The sequence below is a fragment of the Saccopteryx bilineata genome, chromosome 8 (genome assembly GCF_036850765.1).
Source record: "Saccopteryx bilineata isolate mSacBil1 chromosome 8, mSacBil1_pri_phased_curated, whole genome shotgun sequence".
NCBI lineage: Eukaryota > Metazoa > Chordata > Mammalia > Chiroptera > Emballonuridae > Saccopteryx > Saccopteryx bilineata.
In genome coordinates, this window is record NC_089497.1 from 52,079,909 (window position 1) to 52,102,345 (window position 22,437).

Genomic DNA, 22,437 nt, shown 5'->3' on the forward strand with positions numbered 1-22,437 from the left:
TTTTTTTTTTTACTTTTTTTTTTTTTTACTTTTTTTTTTTTAATGGGGTGACATCAATAAATCAGGATACATATATTCAAAGATAACAAGTCCAGGTTATCTTGTCGTTCAATTATGTTGCATACCCACCACCCAAAGTCAGATTGTCCTCTGTCACCTTCTATCTTGTTTTCTTTGTGCCCCTCCCCACCCCCTATCCCTCTCCCATTCCCCCCTCCCCCCCGTAACCACCACACTCTTATCAATGTCTCTTAGTTTCACTATTATGTCCCACCTACGTATGGAATAATACAGAAGAACAAGTAAATTTAAATCAACAAACTGACCAATATTTCAATGGGAACTATGCTCCTCTCACTGACCACCAATGAAAGAGGTGCCCTTTCTAGAAGTGTGGCGGGGGCCGGATAAATGGCCTCGGGGGGCCGCATGTGGCCCGCGGGCCGTAGTTTGGGGACCCCTGGCTTAGATACTACTAGTTAGTATAATAGATGCTTTCACAGACAGTATTTATTTTATTCCCCCAAACAATCCTGTGAGGTAAGAATTATATCCCTATTTTAAAGCCGAGGAAACGAATACTCAGAGTGCAAGACACTTCCTTGCCTCAGGTCACCTAGATAATGGCCTTCAGAGCCAGCAACTGAATCTTGGGCCCTGTGTCAACAAGCTCTTTCTTTTTCCCACTACAGAAACCGGCCTCTAAACTAATGTTACTAATTCTGAAACATCTCAGCCAATCTGTGCATCCCCTTTATATATATATTTGCTTCTGGGTTGGTTTCTGTCATTGTTTTCATTTGGAGCCTTGTAGGCGGAGGTCAGAGCTGATGATGCCTTGCAGAGCCAGTGCAGATGGTGCACTCAGGCACGAGGGGTCGCTGGGGGGGGGGGAGGGGAGGCGGGAATAGAGGCACCTCCCTCCACCATGGGGAAAAACCTGCACTCTAAGTAGGGGTGTTTGAGGGGGCCACAGGTGTTGCTTCATTACACACAGACATCTTGACATTTCTCCTGCTGTTGCTATTTGTTTTTTAAGTGGATTTGCAAAGCCTCCTTATTGCCTAGAAGTGTTCAGCCACTGGTATCTCAACTCGGGCTTGGCAACGTATGTAAGAGAAGAAAAAGAGAGGCCTTCTCTCTAATTTGCTCCTTCTCTGGTGGTTTGGTTAATTTAGGAAAAGGCTGAAATCAGAAAGCATTGAACCAAGGTATGATGATCCGGTCAGTAAATGTTACCGTTATCCCAAATCTAGAAAAAATATTTACCTCCTTTTTCAATAAAACACTTGGAAATGTCATTTGGTGGTAAACATTTTTATCCTTAAGGGCAAATAAACAGGAGAGCTTGATGATAAATACAGGCCACTGCTGATAAAAGACCACAGTTAAATATGACAGCATCAAGCGATCCTCAGAGTAGTAATAATATTTGGCTGAAAATCACAGGAAGGGCACAGTGCGCATTTAGCTTAGTAAATCTGAAGGGCTGGTTGACCCCAACAGTAGCCCCAGCCGAAATAAGCCCACCTTGAACCTGTATCGCTGGTCTACTCCAGGGCCAGCGATTCTTTTTTTTTTTTTTGTATTTTTTTTTTTCTTCCTGAAGCTGAAAACGGGGAGGCAGTCAGACAGACTCCCGCATGCCCACCAGGGGGCGATGCTCTGCCCATCTGGGGCGTCACTCTGTTGTGACCAGAGCCACTCTAGCGCCTGGGGCAGAGGCCAAGGAGCTATCCCCAGCGCCCGGGCCATCTTTTGCTCCAATGGAGCCTCGGCTGCAGGAGGGGAAGAGAGAGACAGAGAGAAAGGAGAGGGGGAGGGGTGGAGAAGCAGATGGGCACTTCTCCTGTGTGCCCTGGCCGGGAATCGAACCTGGGACTTCCGCACGCCAGGCCGACGCTCTACCACTGAGCAAACCGGCCAGGGCCCAGCGATTCTTAAATATTCTTGGTATTTAAATCAGCTGAGGTGTCTGCTGAGCCTGCAACCCCTGGCCCATCCCAAAGGAGGCAGATTCTGTAGGTCTTAGAGGGGCGCCCAGAAACCTACATTTTCAGCAAGCACCACAGATGATTCCGAAATTCCTGATTCCCACAGGCACGTAGGACTTTCATGGGCCCCTGGCACTTTTGCCTTTGTGGGCCACTTACTCTTTAAGTAGTATTAAAAATTATACTTTGCAAGTGCATTGATACAAGCATGAATGTAATCGAGAAATTTTGAAAGAAACTAAAGTTTTTTGTAGACCCCTAAAAAGCTCATGGGCCCTAGCTACTGTGCTTACTGATTCCCGGATACTGTGACTTTAGGCGTGAACCAAGCTTGTATTCTTTAATCCCTCTGGCCTCTGGGGGTCAGTGCTTTTATTCAGTAATTGATTTCACTCATTCAGCATGCTCATCTGAGAAATGCAGGGTGAAACGGGACCTAGGTATCTTGGTGGCTGGCAGTCTGCCCCTTTCTCATTCATAGACTCCCCTTCTGCAGATAGCCAGCCTCTCGTGCTGTGTCATAATCTCTCTATACACGAGGTCAGGAAGTTATCTCTCATACCTGTTTACAGAGATTCCATTCATGCCAATGTCTTACCTCTATTTCCGGGTCTCTGCATGTCAAAGACTATTACCTCTCAGTTAAATGTTTTGTCTCAGAACACCTTTCAAACATTTCTGACCCCCAACCTACATTAAGAAAGACATTTTATATTAGGCCCACTGCACACACAGATAAACTGAAAAGTTTTGTGAAATATATTTACCCTGAAAAAATACTTTTCATGAAAAGTTTCACATAACGATATTTACATTTACCATTGGATTCACTGAAATTACCTATTATGTCCCATTTTTATCATTCACTAAATAGATTTTATAAATCACTAATGGGACACAGCCCGCAACTTGAAAAACAGTGGTGGTCAAAGGAGTAACAAACATAAGAAATAAACTATTTGAATACAAAGGTATGTCTACTTATGCAATAGGGATACACCTACTAAGGTTAACAGATACTGTACCCTTGGCTACAACATCCTCTGCCCCACTGTAGTATCCCAGTGGAGTACTGTCACAAGGTATCCTTTTTTAAGAGAACCCGCTCAGATATTTAATGAGTGCCTGCCATGTGCTGGCCACTGATCTAGGCTCTGTGAATACAGCAATAATCAAAGTCCAAACCCTCATGTGGTAACAGTTGAGTTGGGGAAGAAAAACAACAATCAAATAAATAGTTGAATATATAATGGTCAGATGGTGGTAAGTGCTACAAAGGGTTTTTTTCCTGGCCCTTCTTTCCCTGGTCATGTTCATACACACCTCCATCCCTTGCTCTCTACTGGAAGGTGCATGCTTTCTTTGCATGTGTTGGCACCCTCTGTCTGAAGACCAGGAAGGATGGGGCCACTAGTCGGCTCATCTAAAAGGTGACTTTAAATATCTTTTCTGTTACATATTTGTTTGTTAATAAATTGTTACTCGAGGATCAATATGTTTTTCTAATTTTTAAATTCTTAGGCCCTGGCCAGTGACTCAGTGGAGAGAGCATCAGCCCGGCTTATGAATGGCCCAGGTTCAATTCCTGGTCAGGACATACAGGAGAAACGACCATCTGCTTCTCTCTACCTTCCTCTCCCCTTTCTCTTCCTCTTCCCATCCTGCAGCCAGTGGCTCAATTGGTTTGAGCGTGGCCCCAGGTGCTGAGGATAGCTCTGTTGGAGCACATCAGCCTCAGGTGCTAACAATAGTTCGGCACCAGAGTATTTGCTCCAGATGGGGTTGCCGGGTATATCCTGGTTGGGGTGCATGCAGGAAACTGTCTCACTATCTCCCCTCCTCTCACCTAAAATAAAATTTCTTACTTAGACAGTAATGGTAATAATTATCCCCAGATCTTCTTACAAATGTAGTAAGAGTAGGATCAATTTCACCAAACCATGCTTTTAGTCAGTTTCAGGTGTCAGTAGCATCCAGGCCTTTTTCCTCCCAAGACTGGTGTTCCTACATGTCCTAGTTCTATCTTGGACCTCCACCTCCCTTTCTGCTGATTGGTATTCTGCCCTGGATGACAGAGATTAACAGATTCTGCAGGTGTTAGACGTGTGATCACTTCAGCTCAAGGCTGGAATCCAATCAGTGGATGCATTAAACCAGGGGTTAGCAATTTGATTTTTTCTTTTTATTTTTTTTTCTTAAGTGAGAAACAGGGAGGCAGAGAGACAGACTCCCACATGTGCCCCAACCGGGATCCACTTGACAAGCCCACTAGGGGGCAATGCTCTGCTCATCTGGGGCTGCTGCTCAATTGCTTGGCAACCAAGCTACTTTGGGGCCTGAGGTAAGGCCATGGAACCATCCTCAGTGCCTGGGACCAACTTGCTCCAATCTACCAATGGCTGTGGGAGGAGAAGAGAGAAAGAGATAGAGTGAGAGAAGAGAGAGGGGAAGAGGTGGAGAAGCAGATAGTCACTTCTGTGTGCTCTAAGAATTGAACCTGGGAAATCCACATGCTGGGCCAACACTCTACCACTGAGCCAACTGGCTAGAGATTTTTTTTTTTAAATGAGAGGAGGGGAGATAGAGAGACAGACTCCCGGATGCGTTCCAACCAGGATCCACCCAGCAACCCTGTTTGGGGCTGATGTTTCAATCAACCAAGCTATTTTTAGCACCTGAGGCTGATGTGTTCAGACCAACTGAGTTATCCTCAGTGCCCAGAGCCCACACTCAAACCAACTCAGCCACTGTTTGTGGAAGGGACAGAGGGAAAGGAGGAGAGGGAGGGTATGAGAAGCAGATGGTCATTTCTCACATGTGCCCTGACTGGATGCTGGGATGCACGCTGGGCTGATACTCTATGCCCTGAGCCAACTGGCCAGAGGCAGCAATTTGCTTACTGTGAGGGAATACATAGTGAAGATTTTCAGGCTTTGTAGGCCATACAGTCTCTGTCACTACTCAATTCCACCACTGCAACCCTAACCACCATGGACAATATGTAAACAAATCACGTGGCTGTGTTCCAATAAAACTTTATTACAAAAGCAAATGAAATAGGACTGGCACCAGCTGGGGCCAGTGGTGGCTGCTGTGTGGAGACTGTGCATTAATAAAAGTATCCACAGAGTCCATTAAAAACCCATTCAAAGTCTGTTAAAAATTCAGAAACAAATCTCTTACAAGGCAGTAAACCAATGCATTCTAGAATATCCTTGGCAACAGTTACTAAATGGATTATCCTGAAATGGGTGCCTGCATAATAATAATAATAACTTCCATAGAAGTACTGGAATGGCATATCAGTCTGGTACACGTGTAGATGCAGCCAACCTCAGGGAAATATTCACAAACTTGAAGTACGAAGTCAGGAACAGAAATGATCTCACACATGAAGAAATCATGGAATCAATGTGCAGTGTTTCTGAAGATCATAGCAAAAGTTTTTTATTTGCGTGCTTCTAAGCCACAGTGATGAAGGAATAATTTTTGGGACAAATGGTCCTGTTGACCTGGTAAAATTAATAAGCTTTCCCAGAGGGGATTATTGTAGAAGTCTAACTGCAAGACCCAAGCTTTCCATTATTCAGGCCTGCCGAGCTACAGAACTGGACTGTGGTATTGAGACCGCCAGTGGTATGACTGAGGACAGGGTGTCAGAACCACCAGTCACGGCAGACTTCCTGTATACGAATTCCACAGCACCTGGCAAAGGATTCCTCACGCTGTGCTGCAACTACACGCAGAAGCTTGAGCTTATGCACATTCTTCCTCGGGTTAACTGGAAAGTAGCAACAGAATGAGTTCTGTTTCTTTGACTCGACTTTTAATGCAAAGAAACAGATTATATGTATTGTCAGCTCCCCCCCAAAAAACACAAAACCTATTTTCATCACTAAAGAAATATTTTTAGTTTGTATGCCAAGTGAGGAAAATGGTGTAACTGATACCGTATTTCCCCCTCGTTTAAATCTAATCTGGTACTCCAGCTGGCACTCTGAAACGTGCCCTTCATAGCAACAGAACTACTATGAAGCTACTTCAGACTCAAGACTCGGGGAGTCGAAACGGAGTTTAATTAGGAATAAATGGTAGCGATACAATTATGAAAGGAACTCATTGTAAATTAACAGCTCTTAGAATGAGCAAGTGTTAGTGGTGCTATGCTATGGATTTTCAAGAAATTATGACGGAAGCTAAACATTGCAGTAATGAATTTCAGTGATACTGATATGATCTCATTTAAGAGTATGAATTCTAGTTTTTGTCAAACTATAGAAATGATGAGAGAATAATGCATTATGTTACAATAGTATATCCTAGAATTTAGGGAGCCATGAGCGTGGTCAAAGGCATGAAGACCTTGATTTTAGAATTGGTATTTAGAGATAAATTAGCTGTTTGTAGATCATCTAGCTGAGCATAGATTTTTGTGATGTGTCATAGCATGTATTTGTAAAAAATCATGTTGAATATGGAAAAACTAAATATTTTACTTGAAAGTGTGAACAAACTAAGTTGACACTTTTTTTGTGACAGAGACAGAGAGAGGGACAGATAGACAGGAAGGGAGATAGCTGAGAAGCATCAATTCTTTGTTGTGGCACCTAAGTTGTCCATTGATTGATTTCTCATATGTGCCTTGACTGGGGGGCTACAGCAGACAGAGTGACCCCTTGCTCAAGCCAGCGACCTTGGGCTGAGGCTGGTGAACCTTGCTCAAACCAGATGAACCCGCGCTCAAGCTGGCGACCTTGGGGTTTCAAACCTGGGTCTTCCATGTCCCAGTCCGACGCTCTATGCATTGCGCCACCGCCTGGTCAGGCACTAAGTTGACACTTTTAAGGCGAAACGCATCAGTATAGGGGACGGAGTTTGTCTCTCAGGTGCGGTAAGGCAGCTGTCCACTAGCAGGTGTATCCTGTTGTTTGTCCCTGTGCAATGTGAGGAGCTGTCAGGTGAAAACCTCAAACTGTAGATCAAACTGATAGCAACGTGCACTCAAGAAATTCTACAGGAAAATTAATATGATTAATTTATATGATAAACAGTGCAATGTAAGAAAGAAATAGTAAATCAATCAGCTGGGCATTCTGGTCTTAGAAGGGGGTTCGGGCCTGAGCAGAGACTGGCGCAGCTTGTGTGATGAAGGCGGCACCTCAGACTGCGCCTTCAGGAAAAAGACTGCTAGTTCCTTCCTATGTACTCGTGTGCGTGGAGAAGGTCCCCACGGCAGGAATCTCCAACAGAACCAAATCAGAAACCTCTGAAATGGAAACTTCCCAAAGATGATGCGAGTCACAATAAAAACCAAAGTACCCTTAGTAGCAAAATTTTTGAACATGTTATTTTCTGCTGAAGTTCACGATCAAAGGAGAATGGTACTATTATAATTATATACCGCTCTCTGAAACGAAAGGACCATAACCACAGATTTTAGAAATCACCAGTCTGCCCCGTTTAGTGCACAGGAAGCTGAAGGCCAGAGGGGAGCAGCAGCACAGCCCCCGCCTGGAGGCCGGCCCCAAGCCTCCTCACTCTGGGAGGGGCTGAGCTGTCAGCGTCCTGTGTCCTAGTTTCATTCTGACATTTCACATGAGCTTTCTTTTGCTCAAAGAAACTCACATTTATAAATGACAGCTTTATTTTTACTATGTCTGTAACTTTTTTTAAGTAAATGAAGCATGTGACATTAAGGTGTATTCCTGTGTGATGATTTAGTCAAGGTTTGCTATAAATTTTTCTTTCTTTCTTTCTTTCCTTTTTTCTTTCTTTCCTTTTTTCTTTCTTTCCTTTTGGAGGCAGTCAGACTCCTGCATGCGCCCGACCGGGATCCACCTGGCACGCCCACTAGGGGTCGATGCTCTGCCCATCCGGGGCGTCGCTCTATCGCGACCAGAGCCACTCCAGTGCCGGGGCAGAGGCCAAGGAGCCATCCCCAGTGCCCGGGCCATCTTTTGCTCCAATGGAGCCTCGGCTGCGGGAGGGGAAGAGAGACAGAGAGGAAGGAGAGGGGGAGGGGTGGAGAAGCAGATGGGCGCCTCTCCTGTGTGCCCTGGTCGGGAATCGAACCCGGGACTTCCACACGCCAGGCCGACGCTCTACCACTGAGCCAACCGGCCAGGGCCAAATTTTTATTTCAAAATATAAATTCTAATAATAAGAAAAAAGCAGTAGGTTGAACCCAGCTTAAGGCTGATGGAGAGGTTTTCACGGGTTGAGAACACATGGGGCTCTTGAAACAGTCCACAGGGAAGGGGTGGGAGAGGAAATGAGGAGGCACAGGAAGGCCTATCAAGTAACAAAGAGCCAGTCCGGCCAGCAAGCAATGTGAGCACAGAAGGTAGCAAGAGGATGAAATTGAACATGGCACATTTATGAGCATGTGCAAACAGACGTCTTGCTATTCCATCTTTTATTTAAAAGTTATATTGTTTTAAAACTATTGTATTTTTAAAAATATAAGGTCTACCGGAAAGTTCTGTCCGTTTTTATCACAAGTTTCGACATGTAAGCACATTTATTTGGCGCATGTGTGCCTCTCTATTTTTATCACTTAATGTATACATACTGATGTAGCAAATTAACTAAAGCAAAGTTGATTCACGTTAGTCTTATGTGTGAAGTGATAGTGTACCCATGGCTACTGATAAAGTTCATTTACACCACTGTAAGATTTACAAATTTCAACAAGGAAGAAATGCTACAGAAGCATGTCTGTCGCATCCACCATATTCCCCGGACTTAGCACCCTCCGGCTATCACTTGTTTTTGTCCTTAAAAAATTTTTTGAAGGGCAAAAAATTCAAAAATGAAGAAGATATCAAACAAGCACTGGTTCAATTTTTCGCATCAAAAGATAAAACATTTTTCAAAAATGGGATATACAAATTGCCCTCACGCTGGCAAGAAATCATTAATAATAATGGCAATTATATTATTTAACAAAGTTTATTGACAGTAAGAAATATTTGTATTTTGTTTTATTCCAAAAATGGACAGAACTTTTTGGTAGACCTTATATTATTTTAAAAGTCATTTTCTATATAACTACACATTTCTTCCTTGTATCAAAAGTTGTGCCACTATCTTGGTCACTTGTGGATTCACCAAGCAGTCCAGCAAGTCATCTGTGGAAATGAGTGGTTGAGAAGGGACCACGGTCCTATCTGGAGCAATCTGTTCATCGGCTGCATTCTCGCTTTTACTTATCACCCGTCGCTTCTTGGTGCAGTGCAGTTCTCCTACGTGCTCTCCATCTTTGCCAACAAAGTCTTTACCTTCGTTTTCAAACATGCCTCCTCCTTCTGCGGGTGGGTCTTCAGAACTTGGCAGTACAGGAACCAGATCAGGGCCAAAGGGACTTGCTGCCTCCTGTTCTACTGTTTCCAAGGTTAAGTTCGGGCTACTTGTCGGTTCCACCTCCATGCAGTTGTGTTCATTTAAGTCTTCCCTTTTCACATACTCTCGGTTCGTTCTGAACGCCTGGATTTCTACTATCTTAGATGTTCTGCAATGATCAAAAAAAGCTGAAACGGCTCTATTTAAGTAGTGACAATTGACTTCATGGGATGTTGCCTCAACCTAAGGAAAAAGAAAACCTTTTAGAGCGGCTACAGGAATTGGAAAAGAAATCCAGCTGGGTTGGTTACTGCAGGAAGCCAACTGCCAAGATAGAAACCGGACGCGGCTCACCTCGGTTGGGTTTAACCAAGCCGCGGTGTTGTGTGGGTCCTCCGCGGTTTTCAGGGCACACACAAGCATGCGGGTGATCGCCTCCTCTACTCGAGCCTGGTGGTCCTCTTCCTAAGTGGAGATAAAAACAAAAACCCATCTTTTCATTTGTCTCATGGCTTAAAACAGAGTAGTCTCTTACGGATATGTTCTGTTCTCATTAATAGAAACTTTGTTACAGAAGAAATGAGCATGTTGGCAGACCACCGTTGTTAGGTATTTTGTCATTTAGAAGGGTTACAGAATATTTCACTAACCAAATTTTATATATCCTGTCTATGAGGCATAGGCCTTGAGTATGAACCATCCTGTGAGGTTTTTTCCAGTCTTTTCCATTCACTGACATGTTTCAAGCAACAAAAAAAATGTATTATCTATAGAGGAATAATCCTTGTAGAGTTTGACAAGCTAATTGAGGAACAGGAGAGAAATTATGGTAAACAGGCTTAGCCACAAGAATGAGAACGCTAAACATGCAAATATATTTTAAGATATATTAAGCTATATACTTCTATATGTTGCCATATAGAAGTATATAACTATATACTATATGTTGTTATATAAGTATTAATGACAAATTACATTAAAAGCAACACTTTCTGCTCATCAAAAGACACTATAAAAAAAACCCAGATGTTTGTAACAAATAATTGATATGAGATTAATACGTAGAATATATAAAGAATCTGCACACTTCAATAAGAAGATGACCCAATTTTTTTAAATGGACAAGACATGAAGATAAACATTTTAATAAAAAACACTTTTATGACCAATAAATGTATAAAAATATACTTAATCTCATTAAAGATAGGGCAAATGGAAATTGAGAAACCCATGAAACTAGTAAAAGAGGGTCTGATAATTCCAAGTGATAGAAAATGTGCACTGACAGACAGAAGAAATCTTTCACACTGATGACGGAAGTGCAGGCTGAGAAGCCATTGGGAAACATATTGGCATTATCTTGTAAACTTGAGCATTACATATGCCACAGACCAGCAAGTCTACTCTGAGATATACAAATATTCTGTAGAAAAACTCTTGCACATTTGTACAAGAATATTTTATTTATAAAAGTAAAAAAATGCATACAACCCAATTATCCATCAATAGAACAATGAACCAACAAACTGTGGTACATTAACACGAAAATATTATACCACAGTGAAAAGAATGACCAGCTACAATTGACAACAAAGATGAATCTTAGAAATTTAGTATTAAATTTTAAAAAGCAAATCCCCACAATGAGACACCACTTTACATTAGGATGGCTATAATCAAAAAGACTCATAACAAGTGCTGGTGAGGATGTGGAGAAGCCAGATCTTCATACACTGCTGGTAGGAATGTGAAGGGTACAGCTGCTTTGGAAAAGAGCCTGGCAGTTCCTCAAAAGGTTAGACAGTAACCATATGAGATGGTTAATTTTATGAGTCAACTTGATTGGGCTATAGTGCCCAGTTTGGTCAAGCACTAGCAGAGATGATGCTGTAAAGACACTTTGTAGATGTGATTAACATTTGCAATCAGTTAAAGAAGATCATCCTTTAACTGATTGTGGGTGTGGGTGGACCTTACTCTATCTATCAGTTGAAGGCCTTAAGAGGCTTCCTGGAGGAGATGAGCTTCTGCCCCAAGACTACAACAGAAATCCTGAGTGAGTTTCCAGCTTGCTGGACTGTCATACAGATTGCAGACTCTCTACTGCAGGGGTCGGGAACCTTTTTGGCTGAGAGAGCCATGAACGCCACATATTTTAAAATGTAATTCCATGAGAGCCATACAACGACCCATGTACGTTATGCATCATCCAATAAAAATTTGGTGTTGTCCCGGAGGACAGCTGTGATTGGCTCCAGCCACCCGCAACCATGAACATGAGCAGTAGGAAATGAACGGATTGTAATACATGAGAATGTTTTATATTTTTAACGTTATTATTTATATAATTTTTTTATTAAAGATGTGTCTACGAGCCAGATGCAGCCATCAAAAGAGCCACATCTGGCTCGCAAGTCATAGGTTCCCAACCCCTGCTCTACTGCAACTTTAGCTCTTGTCTGAGTTCCAGCCTGCTGCCCTGCCTTGACTAATGCACTGTATGTCCCAGCAATTCCACTCCGGGGTGTTTATCCAAGAGAAATGAAAACATATATCCACATAAACTTATACGTGAATGTTAACAGTAGAATTACGGAAACTGAAAGCAGACACAACACAGATGTCCACCAGCTCATGGTGGACAGACAAAATGTGGTATATCTATCTACACAATGTAATACATTCAGCCATAAAAAAAGAAATGAAGTACTTGTACATTTCTACTACATGGATGAATCCTGAAAACATTATGCTGAGTGAAATACATCAGTCATAAAACACCATACATTGTATGATTCTGGAACTGGCAAATCTATAGAGGCAGTAAATGGGTTAGTAATTGCCTATAGCTAGAGGAAAATGGGGGAGTAATTACTAATAGATATGGGGTTTCTGTTATGGTGATGCAAATGTACCAAGTTTGATTTGGGTGTGGTTGCACAATTCTGTGAATATACTAAAAATGACTAAACTATACACTTCAAATGAGTGAACTGCATAGTATGTAAATTATATCTTACTAAAGTCACTATTAAAACACACACACAAGCCTAGTAGACTACATTAAATATGATCTCATTTGCATAAAGTGTAAAACTAAACAATATATTTTATAGAAATATATAAACGCATAATAAAACATTTTTGTGTAAGCAGAGGAATAAAGCTGGTGAAGGAAACAGGTGGGGGATGGGAGGGGAAGCACAACACAGACGCAAGTTTTCTGTAACTTTCTGGTTGTGGGGTCAGGTGATGGGTTCACTGGTATTCATTACATTACCCTTTATATCTTATAAGTATACTACACATATATTCTTTTATATGTATATATAATAAAAGTCATAATAAAAATATGAATGACAGGATAGCCTTTACAATTAATACAAATATATTCTAAAAAAGTTTGGAAAAAATACTGATAAAATAAATGCATTTCAATACTAAAAGAATAATGAGGTAAAATGGATGAAGAAGGCAACATTGGGAAGAATTAAGAATTTACTTTTCCCATGCATACATTAAAAGAGACAGAATCTATATTTCTTTTACAGAGAAACCAAGAAGGGATGAATAGTGCTCTACCTAAACAGAATTACTTTTTTGCCTGACCTGTGGTGGCGCAGTGGATAAAATGTTGACCTGGAACGCTGAGGTCGCCGGTTCGAAACCCTGCACTTGCCTGGTCAAGGCACATATGGGAGTTGATGCTTCCTGCTCCTCCCCCCTTCTCTCTCTCTTTCTCTCTCACTCTCTCTCCTATCTAAAATGAATAAATTAAAAAAAAATAAACAGAATTACTTTTTTTCTAAATCAATATGACTCGTGACAGGAAGAGCAGAGCCTGAAATTAGCCTGAGTTGTATAAATATGGTAGACAGACCTTAAGACCTAAGGGATTTTGTAGCTAAATTTGGCAACAAGAAGGAATTATTATTCAATGTTTTAAGAGACAGAAATAAAAGCAATACCTGGCAGAAGAAGATATAACTACTAAACTCCTATTCTGTACTCTAGTTTTTCAAGGAAGAATAAATGGCCTTCAAACTGTGAAGTATACAAAAGGAAGTTCTCAGCCCTGACCAGATAGCTCAGGTGGTTAGTGTTGTCCTGAATGAAGCACAGAAGTTGTCAGTTTGATCCCCAGTCAGGGCACATACAGACCAGACTGATGTTCCTGTCTCTCTCTCTCTTCCTCTTTCATTTAAATTGATTAAAAAGAAGAAGTTATGACACTGGTGCTTTTGAAAATTCCAGAAGAGACAACGACACAGATGGTACATAACAAGCTTTAAAAACACCAGGATGAAGGCTTTCAAATGCTTGAAGGTCTGTAATTCAAATCTAAATAATACATGTACAAATAGTTTCTACAATACATTAAAAAAAACAACACATCACAACCAGAAACTAAGGATGGGTCAATATTAGGAAATCCATTGATAACTTATTACAATACCAGATATTTACTAAAACAGGAATATTAATCATCTACATCGATGCTTAAAAGGTATTCAACAAAATTCAACACCTTTTCCTGATGTTGAAAAACAACAACAAAATAATGAAACAGAAATTGAGGAATACTTAAGATAATAAAATACACAACTCAGACCCTAATCTAGCATTTTAAACAGAAATCACTAGAGAAATTCCCTCTAAAGTAAAAAAAAAAGTCCAGGATAACATTATCTCCACTAACATTTATTATTGAATTGGAGGTATTAGCAAATGTGATCGGATAAAAGAAAATAGTTACAAACAAATTGGAAAGGAAGAGGTAAAACTATTTTAATCTTTAGGTTATCTGACAGATAACTAAAAACACAAGATGGTCAATAAAAAAAATCACTACATGTGGATAAAATAATTCAAACACATTCAATAGCCTTCATCTACACAAATAATACCCAGTCAGATGATATGATGAAAGAGAAGACCTTACTTACCATAGCAACAAAAAAAGATGAAATACCTAGGGATAAATCTTAAAAAGAAATATGCAAGTCCTGGGTAAGGAAAACTTTAAAACCCTCCTGAAATAAAGAAAACTATAGTTGGACGAGTAAAAAGGTAGGTATCTCGTTCTTGGATTGGCCAATTCAATCTCATCAAGTTTACATAAAATTTAATATGGATTAAATCCAAGTTAAATGGATTAAATTAAATCTGTATCAAATATGATTAAATTTTAATCAATTTATCCATGAAGCTAGGAAAACTGATTCTGAAGATCATACAAAAACACAAACTCAAGAGGAGCCAGGGAAACACTGCAAAAGAAAAGTTATGAGAAGTTAGCCCCACAGAAATTAAAAGCATACTATAAGACATCTCTAAAAAATAAAGTGATGAAAGAATGTAAAGAAAGACCAACAGAAGAAATAGACCCAAGAAAGTAGAGCTATCTAGTATATGATTAAAGTGACATTTCAAATGACCAGAGAAAAGAGAGACTTTAAGATAAACGATGGCTCTGACAATTCTATTGTCATGTGGTAAAAGATAAAACTAGATCTTAACCTTACACCATACTCTAGTAAAAACCTCGAAATGGCCAAAAGATCTAAACTTAAAAAACAAACAAACAAGCCTGACCTGGTGGTGGCGCAGTAGATAGAGTGTCAGACTGTGACGTGGAGGACCTGGGTTCGAAACGCCGAGGTCGCCAACTTGAGCATGGGCTCATCTGGTTTGAGTAAGGCTCACCAGCTTGACCCAAGGTCACTGGCTTGAGCAAAGGATCACTCGCTCTGCTGTAGCCCCCCCCCCCCCCCGTCAAAGCACATATGAGAAAGCAATCAATGAACTAAGGTGCCGCAACGAAGAATTGATGCTTCTCATCTCTCTCCCTTCCTGTCTGTCTGTCCCTCTCTCTGTTTCTCTCTGTCACAAAAACAAAACAAAACAAAAAAACCCCCCAATCTTAATTCTAAAAACACTGATGAATCCCTTTATGACCTGGAAGAGGTTTCTAACGATGAGTCACACACCAGAAGCAATGAAGTTTAACAAACACATCCTGGTGAGGCTGTGGGAGAAAGAACCACTCTCCTACACTATGAATGGAAATGCAAAATGGCACAAAAACAATGAAGTGGAATTTGGCAAAATCTAACAAAATTAAAGAAACATGTACCATATGACCTGACAAACATACGTTTAAGACTCTACCCCAAAGATACACTTCAACAAATATAAAACCACATATGCACAAGGTTATTCATTGGCATTATTTGTAATTACAAAAGATTGGAAATAACCCAAACATCCATCCATATGGGAACTACTGAATAAGCAATGGGTGTTGATACAGCTGCTGGAAAAAAAGCGAAGAGTTCTTGTATTATTATGTAGTCAAAATCAGGATACTGTTATGTGAAAAAAAACCAGGTGCAAAACACTATAGTTTATTACTTTCTATGTAAGAAAGGAGAGAAAACAATAATGAATAAATATGAATAAACATAAATACATACATATATAGATTTGTTATATATTTATTCACATAGTGATACAGACATATATTTATTCATTTACTTAATTATTTATATATATGCTTACAAAAAGACACACTGGAACGATGAACTAGAAAACAAACAAAAACGAGTCCCTTTATGGGATGAGAGAAATGGAGTGGAGAGGGCAGGGGTGAAAGGAGGCATCTCTGAGTTACCTTCTAATATAACTTTGACAAGTTAAATGTTTTACATATTCAATATTATTAAATTAGATCAAAATGGAAAAAGTAAATCCTAATATTGGAAACAAATGAACCTAACTGAAATCAGTACCAACCACAAAGAGAAGAATTCCTTCATGATGACCACTGAACACAGTTCTTGTACTCTCATCGTGGTATAGTCAGTCTAACGATAAAAAGGATTGCAAAGAAAGTCTTTAATTTTATTGGCAAGGTTTATAGTTAGTAATTTTAGTACCAGAATTTTGGAATTGTAAATTTGACATCTTAAAAAACATTAGTGGGCCTGACCTGTGATGGCGCAGTGGATAGAGCGTCGACCTGGAAACGCTGAGGTGGCCGGCTCAAAACCCTGGGCTTACCTGGTCAAGGCACATATGGGAGTTGATGCTTCCTACTCCTCTCCCCCTTCTCTCTCTCTCTTTCTCTCTCTCTCTATCTCTCCTCTCTATAATGAATAAATAAAATCTTTAAAAAACCCCAAAAAAACATTAGTGGATAAAGCAAAGAAGTAAATGTTACTGTTATTAAGGACCCAGAAATTCAGTATGAAGAAATAAAAGTACAGAAACAAATAAGAAAAACAACCCTATAATGTTAGCCTTAAATTAGAGATATAACTATATCAATATATATGTATGTACGTACGTATATATGTATGTATATATGTATGTATGTACCTACTATATCTATATCACATTCTTCTTTGTCACTTAAAGAGTCTGGAAGCAGTGACACCAGTAGCAATGCGTACATACCGCCTTAGAGCCCCAATCTGGATTTCTAATGCCATTCCCACTAAAAGGAACCTTGGTCACTTAGAGAAATTACTGATTTCCAAGTTAGGGGCAGGGCAAGTATAAGGCGATCCCGGGGTATTTCTTACATACCAGAAAGCAAGGATCAACTCAAAGGTTGTTGATGCCATACAGAAAGGGCACAGGTAGCTTGAAGGAGTTTCACTAAAAGCATATTCAAAATTACCTTGGGAAGCTGGAACGCTCAACCAAATCAACATGATGAAAACTAACAGAGATGACTAACAACTAGGATTTAGGTTTAAAAAATGAGCTCTACAGGTTCAGGGTGGAGGACAATCTGACATAGCGGCTGATTATGTGAAAAAACGCATGTATGTCTTAGCACTGAATATGAACTCAAAGTGAGATAAGATTACTAAAAAAGTTAATGTATTATTATGAGCTGCACTGAGGAAATTTAGGATCTAAGTCATGTGAGGTAGAAATCGTACACCCCACCAAATGAGGCCCACTGGTATTCAGTTTTAGGTGCTATATGTTATGAGGGCTATGCTTGACATACTAGCTCTTCCTCTTCCATTGGCATTTCTATTTTTAAACAATTCCCATGTGCCAGGCATTGCATTAGATGCTTTACATGTTTTGCCCGATTTAAGCCTCACAATCACCCTAATGAGATGAGTGCAATTAAAACCCCTGTTCCACAAGTGAGGGAATTTTGACTTGATCAGGTTAAGTAACCGTCTAGATTAGACACCTAAAGAGAAGTCTAGACCTGAAACTTGAATCTGCCTAATTCTGAAATCTATGGCCAAAATGGTGGAGAATCTGAAAAGAAAGTCACATAAAAAACAATGTTCAAGAAACCAGCAGTTCTGAGCCTGGGACGAAAGGATTAAGGAGACACAGGACAGGTATCCTCATTTAGAAAAGGGGAAATTCTTTGTAATTTCAGAAGTAACGGTGTGGATATAGCAGGCAGATGACAATTCCACTGTTCAACAACTGAACAAGCTTCCTTGGGAGGGGAAGCCTCTGTCAGGGCTGCCGTGGGCATGACTGGTACCGGGATGGAAGGGGACTCCACGGAACTACCGCGCTCCAATTCAGCTGCTACAAGCAGAGCTTCCCTGAGTCTACCGATCTCCCGCCACACCTCTCCCCTGGTTCCCAAGGGCTGCGATTCTCCTCTAAGCTCATGCAGCACCGCTCCCTATTACAGTACTGCCTATGTTCCACCAAAGCCTTTCCGTTACCACAGGGCAAGAAAGGCCGCACTGAGGGGAGTGCAGCTGCCAAAGACAAGAGTTGCAGCCAAGGCTCTGGGTAGAGGGGAGCAGAGAGGCAATGGGGGCCTCGGGCTACAGAGGGAGCAGGCGCAGTCAAAAGCTCTGGTTAGACCTGACCTGTGGTGGCGCAGTGGATAATGCGTCGACCTGGAAATGCTGAGGTCGCCGGTTCGAAACCCTGGGCTTGCCTGGTCAAGGCACATATGGGAGTTGATGCTTCCAGCTCCTCCCCCACTTCTCTCTCTCTGTCTCTCCTCTCTGTCTCTCCCTCTCCTCTCTAAAATGAATTAAAAAAAAAAAAGCTCTGGTTAAAGAGCATACCGATGCAATGAAGGCCTTAGGTTGAAGAGACTGACTCGAGCTGAATGTGTGGCCATTTTAATGGTCAGGTAGGACAGGCAACCAGGATTAAGCATATTGCAGGGAAAAGGCTTCTGGCAGAAGTGAAATGATAAAAACTTAGCACTGAAAGACTTTACTTTGAGAAGATATGTAAGCCAGGTCTGAGATTTCTGCAATTAGTTATGAGATCCCTGAACCAAGCAGCAGATATTTCTGGCCCACGTGGTGTGAGATGGGACGGGCAACATGGGACACACCCGGCTGACGCAGCCAGACCCAATTCCCCCAACAACACTGCTCCAGGGAGGAGACCGGCGTACCGACACCAGGCCCATGTGCGCTCCTGAAAGGAGGAATGGCACGTCACTGAAAGACCTATTTCCAACCTAAACATCCATCAACAGAATACACCAATTACTGCATATCGACACAGTAACACTGGAATGTTAGTTAAAAGTAATCACCACGTTTTATAAATAGGCTTTGTACATCTTAAAAACAGTGAATATATTTATATATAAGAAAAAAAACATACCAACTCAATCCATGAATTTACACTGACAGTGACAGGGTCGATGGACTCGACGTAATGCCACCAGTGTCTAGGAACCAACAGAACCTGAAAACCAAACAAAAAATAGTTAGCAAAGAACAGGACATTTTATTTTTATATCAGAATCAAACCATAATTGAAGATACTAGGAAAAGAAAGTAATATCTATGAATTTATAGTAATATTGCTGAAGGAGAGAAAAATAAGAAAAATCCCCACAATCCTGTCATTCCCTTTTTTATTGACAAATTCGTATGTTCTACAAAGAACTGCCACCCTCTCCCATCTCTATTCTCCTTAATCCTGGGCCTTCCCTGTTTACATCTAACTCTTGGTAAAGAGTTCTGAGATTCTATTATTTCTTCTTTTCCACTGAAAAACAGTTGTATGCATTCTGAGACAGGGCATAGGTAAAAATATAAGACATAGTTTCTGTCTCCCCACAGTCTAAAATCTAGCCAGTGAGAAAATAAGAAAGTGGTATCACCCAAGTGGTAAATTAGATGAGTGGACATCATTGCAAGAGAACTGCAAAGGTGGGAGAAGCAGGCATGCACCAAGGCCAGGGAAACCTGGCTGGAGAAGTGCGGTTTAAACCAGGGCTGGTGGAGAACTTCGACAGAAAAAAGAATGAGGACATATTGGGAAGGAGAAGTGGCTCACCCAAGGAGCTGGGACCGTTGAGGCGTGCAAGTAGGCCAGTCTTACTACTGCAGACAGAGTGATGGGAGGTGTGGGGGCAGAATTAGTTAGGGCAGGGTCTGTGGAGGGCTCTGAAATCAGAATACCGCATCTGGATTTTATCCTGTTGGCATTAGGAGTTGAGAAACTTTGAATGAGGGGATGGTTAAAATAGCGACACTATGGGACAGTCTGGGAAGGACAGGAGATTCTTGCAATAGTCCAATTACTAAATGTTAAGATCTAAATAGAAAGGGCTAGCAGACAAAAGCAATGAGCACAGTCAAGGAAGGCTGCACTTGTCCAGACTCAGTACGAGATTTCCTACGGATGGCTGAGTAGAGCAGTGGAGAGGGCCTGAGCTTTCGGGCTGCAGATGTAGAAAGTGGTGGCACTTGCTATGGACAAAGACCTGGGAGCTGGGAAGACGGCTCCTGCTAGTGGAGTGAGACACCAAAGTCAACCACAGGACCTCATTGTGAGGTGGTTGTGACTGTCCTATCACAGTGTATACTCGCAGTAACGTAGTGAGAGAGCCAGTTCACGGTGGATTAAGGAATAAAAAGTATATAAGGAACACTAATATGACAGAAACATTCATTCATATCTGGCTATTAAAATTGAAGAAAAAAATGAATTACAACCACTTCACACCAACTAGAATGTTTATAACATAACAATAATAATAAAATGAAAATAGCAAGTGTTGGTGAGGATGTGGAGAAATTGAAATGCTCATACATTGCTGGTGGGAAAATAAAACGGTACAGTTCCCCAAAAATTTAAACAGTTATTATATGGCCCAGCAATTCCAATCCTAGATATATGTACTCAAGAGAACTGAAAACATGTTTGTACAAAAACTTGTATCCAAATGTTCAAAGCTGCATTACTTACAGCCCAGAAGTGGAAAAAACCCAAATGTCCACCATCTAATTAATGGATAAACAAAATGTAACTCCACACAATGGAATAATATATTCGTCCATAAAAAGGGATGAAGTACTGATAACATTCTACAGTATGGATGAACCCTGAAAACAGTATGCCAAGTGAAAGAAGCCAGTCACAAAAGCCCATATTTGCATGATTGCACCCATGTGAAATGTATATAGAATAGGTAAATCGATAGAGCAAGAAAAGACATAAGTGGCTGCCAGGGGCTGGGGGGGGGGGGTAGGCAGGCGAAGGGGACTAACTGCCAACGAGTTGAGGCAACTTGGTCAAGTCAGACTGTCTGAGTTGGAGCGCCCCAGTGTGAAGGAAGCGTGAAGAGAGCCAGTGAGAAGGCAGCAAAGGAAGGAACACGGGCAGGGAGAGCGATAGTGGAAGGAATAAACTCTGTAAGAGACTAAGAACACCTTTCAAGTTGTTAATAAAACATCAGACAGCAAATGCCAGTGTTGTAAAGGCGATTTTCCCTACTGGGTAACAGCACTAGGTATAATACCTTTGGAAATGTTTCACAGACAGTTACAAGAGCAACATCCATTCTTGCTTAAAAGCAAATCATTTTCCAATCATTCTGCCTCTGTTGGCCCACTACCTAGATACACTAAAACTTGAGTATATGTGTCTGGATTCTAGCACAGTTGAACAGATATAAAATGTGAATAAATGTTCCAGAGGTGCTCAAGGACCCACGCCTTGATATTTTCTCTTACATGGAAAAAAGACTTGGCGAGCTTCCTCTACAGTCCATTCTCCTCTTTACCAGCAGGAGGAGCTGTGTCTCCTCTCATCTTTCTTTGACCGGAGGAGCAGAGAAGTGCTATGTGAAGCCCATAGCTGGAAAAGCTACCTTCCAAGAGCAGAGCACCAAGGAAAAAACCCTTCTTATCTGTATTGTGGGAGTGGTAGACGGGAAGAGGCATGTGGCGTAACAGCTTGAGAGAAGTTATAGATAGCTAGTGTCCTCTGACAGCCAACAAGCCCGTATTACCTGGCCGGGGCTCAGTGTAGCCACATGTCTTCGAGCTTTCCGGAACTGAGGAAAACGTTTTAAATCAGGATTTACAACGTTGACTTTACTGAACACGCTAGATTCTTCATAAGGGATTCTAGTTGGATAAAGGAAAGGAGTGTCTTCAGGAGGAAAGAGATGCCATCTTTTCCTAATTAAAAAAAAAAAGATATAGACAAAAGCTGTAAGAAGGAAGCAGCTAAATATTCATTTTTATTCATTTTCATTCAATCCATAAAAGAACAGAGGAGCAATGTCAGTGGTCAGTCACCAGGCTCAGCTCTCAGTGAGGGATGGAATCGCCTTTGCTACACCCCGGTGGAGCAGGGCAGGAGCTAACAGATACCTCACGAGGCCCTGAGGCAGCCCTCTGGCGGGACAGGATCTAGTTTAAATATTCTTTTCTCTTTTTTAATTAATAGAATTTATTGGGGTGACATTGGTTTACAGAACCATAAAGGTTTCAAGTGTACAACTCAATAAAACTCAATCTGTGCCCCACACTGTGTGCCCTCCACCCCAAGCCAAGTCTCTTTCCTGTCCCCATTTCACCTCCTTTTGCCCACCTCCACCTGCCTCCCACCCCCCCTTCCCTCTGGCTGTCGCCACACTGCTGTCTGTGTCTCTGTGTTATGTACATATTTTTCTGGCTAATCTCTTCACTTTTTTAAAAAATTTATTTTTATTTTTATTTTTGTATTTTTCTGAAGCTGGAAACGGGGAGAGACAGTCAGACAGACTCCCACATGCGCCCAACTGGGATCCACCTGGCACGCCCACCAGGGGCCACGCTCTGCCCACCGGGGGGCGATG

At 41.3% G+C, this 22,437-nt stretch overlaps 1 protein-coding gene and 1 pseudogene across 1 annotated transcript in view; one reads left to right on the forward strand and one right to left on the reverse strand.

Moving 5' to 3' along the window:
* The first annotated feature begins 1,216 nt into the window (after window positions 1-1,216).
* On the forward strand, window positions 1,217-8,010 carry LOC136311688 (caspase-3-like; annotated as a pseudogene).
* A 115-nt stretch (window positions 8,011-8,125) lies between these two features.
* HSPBAP1 (HSPB1 associated protein 1) overlaps window positions 8,126-22,437 on the reverse strand; it is a 72,710-nt gene continuing 58,398 nt past the window's right edge. The window contains exons 5-8 of the mRNA XM_066241640.1: window positions 21,604-21,775; window positions 18,963-19,046; window positions 9,690-9,800; window positions 8,126-9,578 (exon numbers count right to left, since the gene is read on the reverse strand). Coding sequence (XP_066097737.1) covers window positions 9,045-9,578; window positions 9,690-9,800; window positions 18,963-19,046; window positions 21,604-21,775 — 901 coding nt within the window. The 3' untranslated portion in view covers window positions 8,126-9,044. The remainder of the gene's footprint in view (window positions 9,579-9,689; window positions 9,801-18,962; window positions 19,047-21,603; window positions 21,776-22,437) is intronic.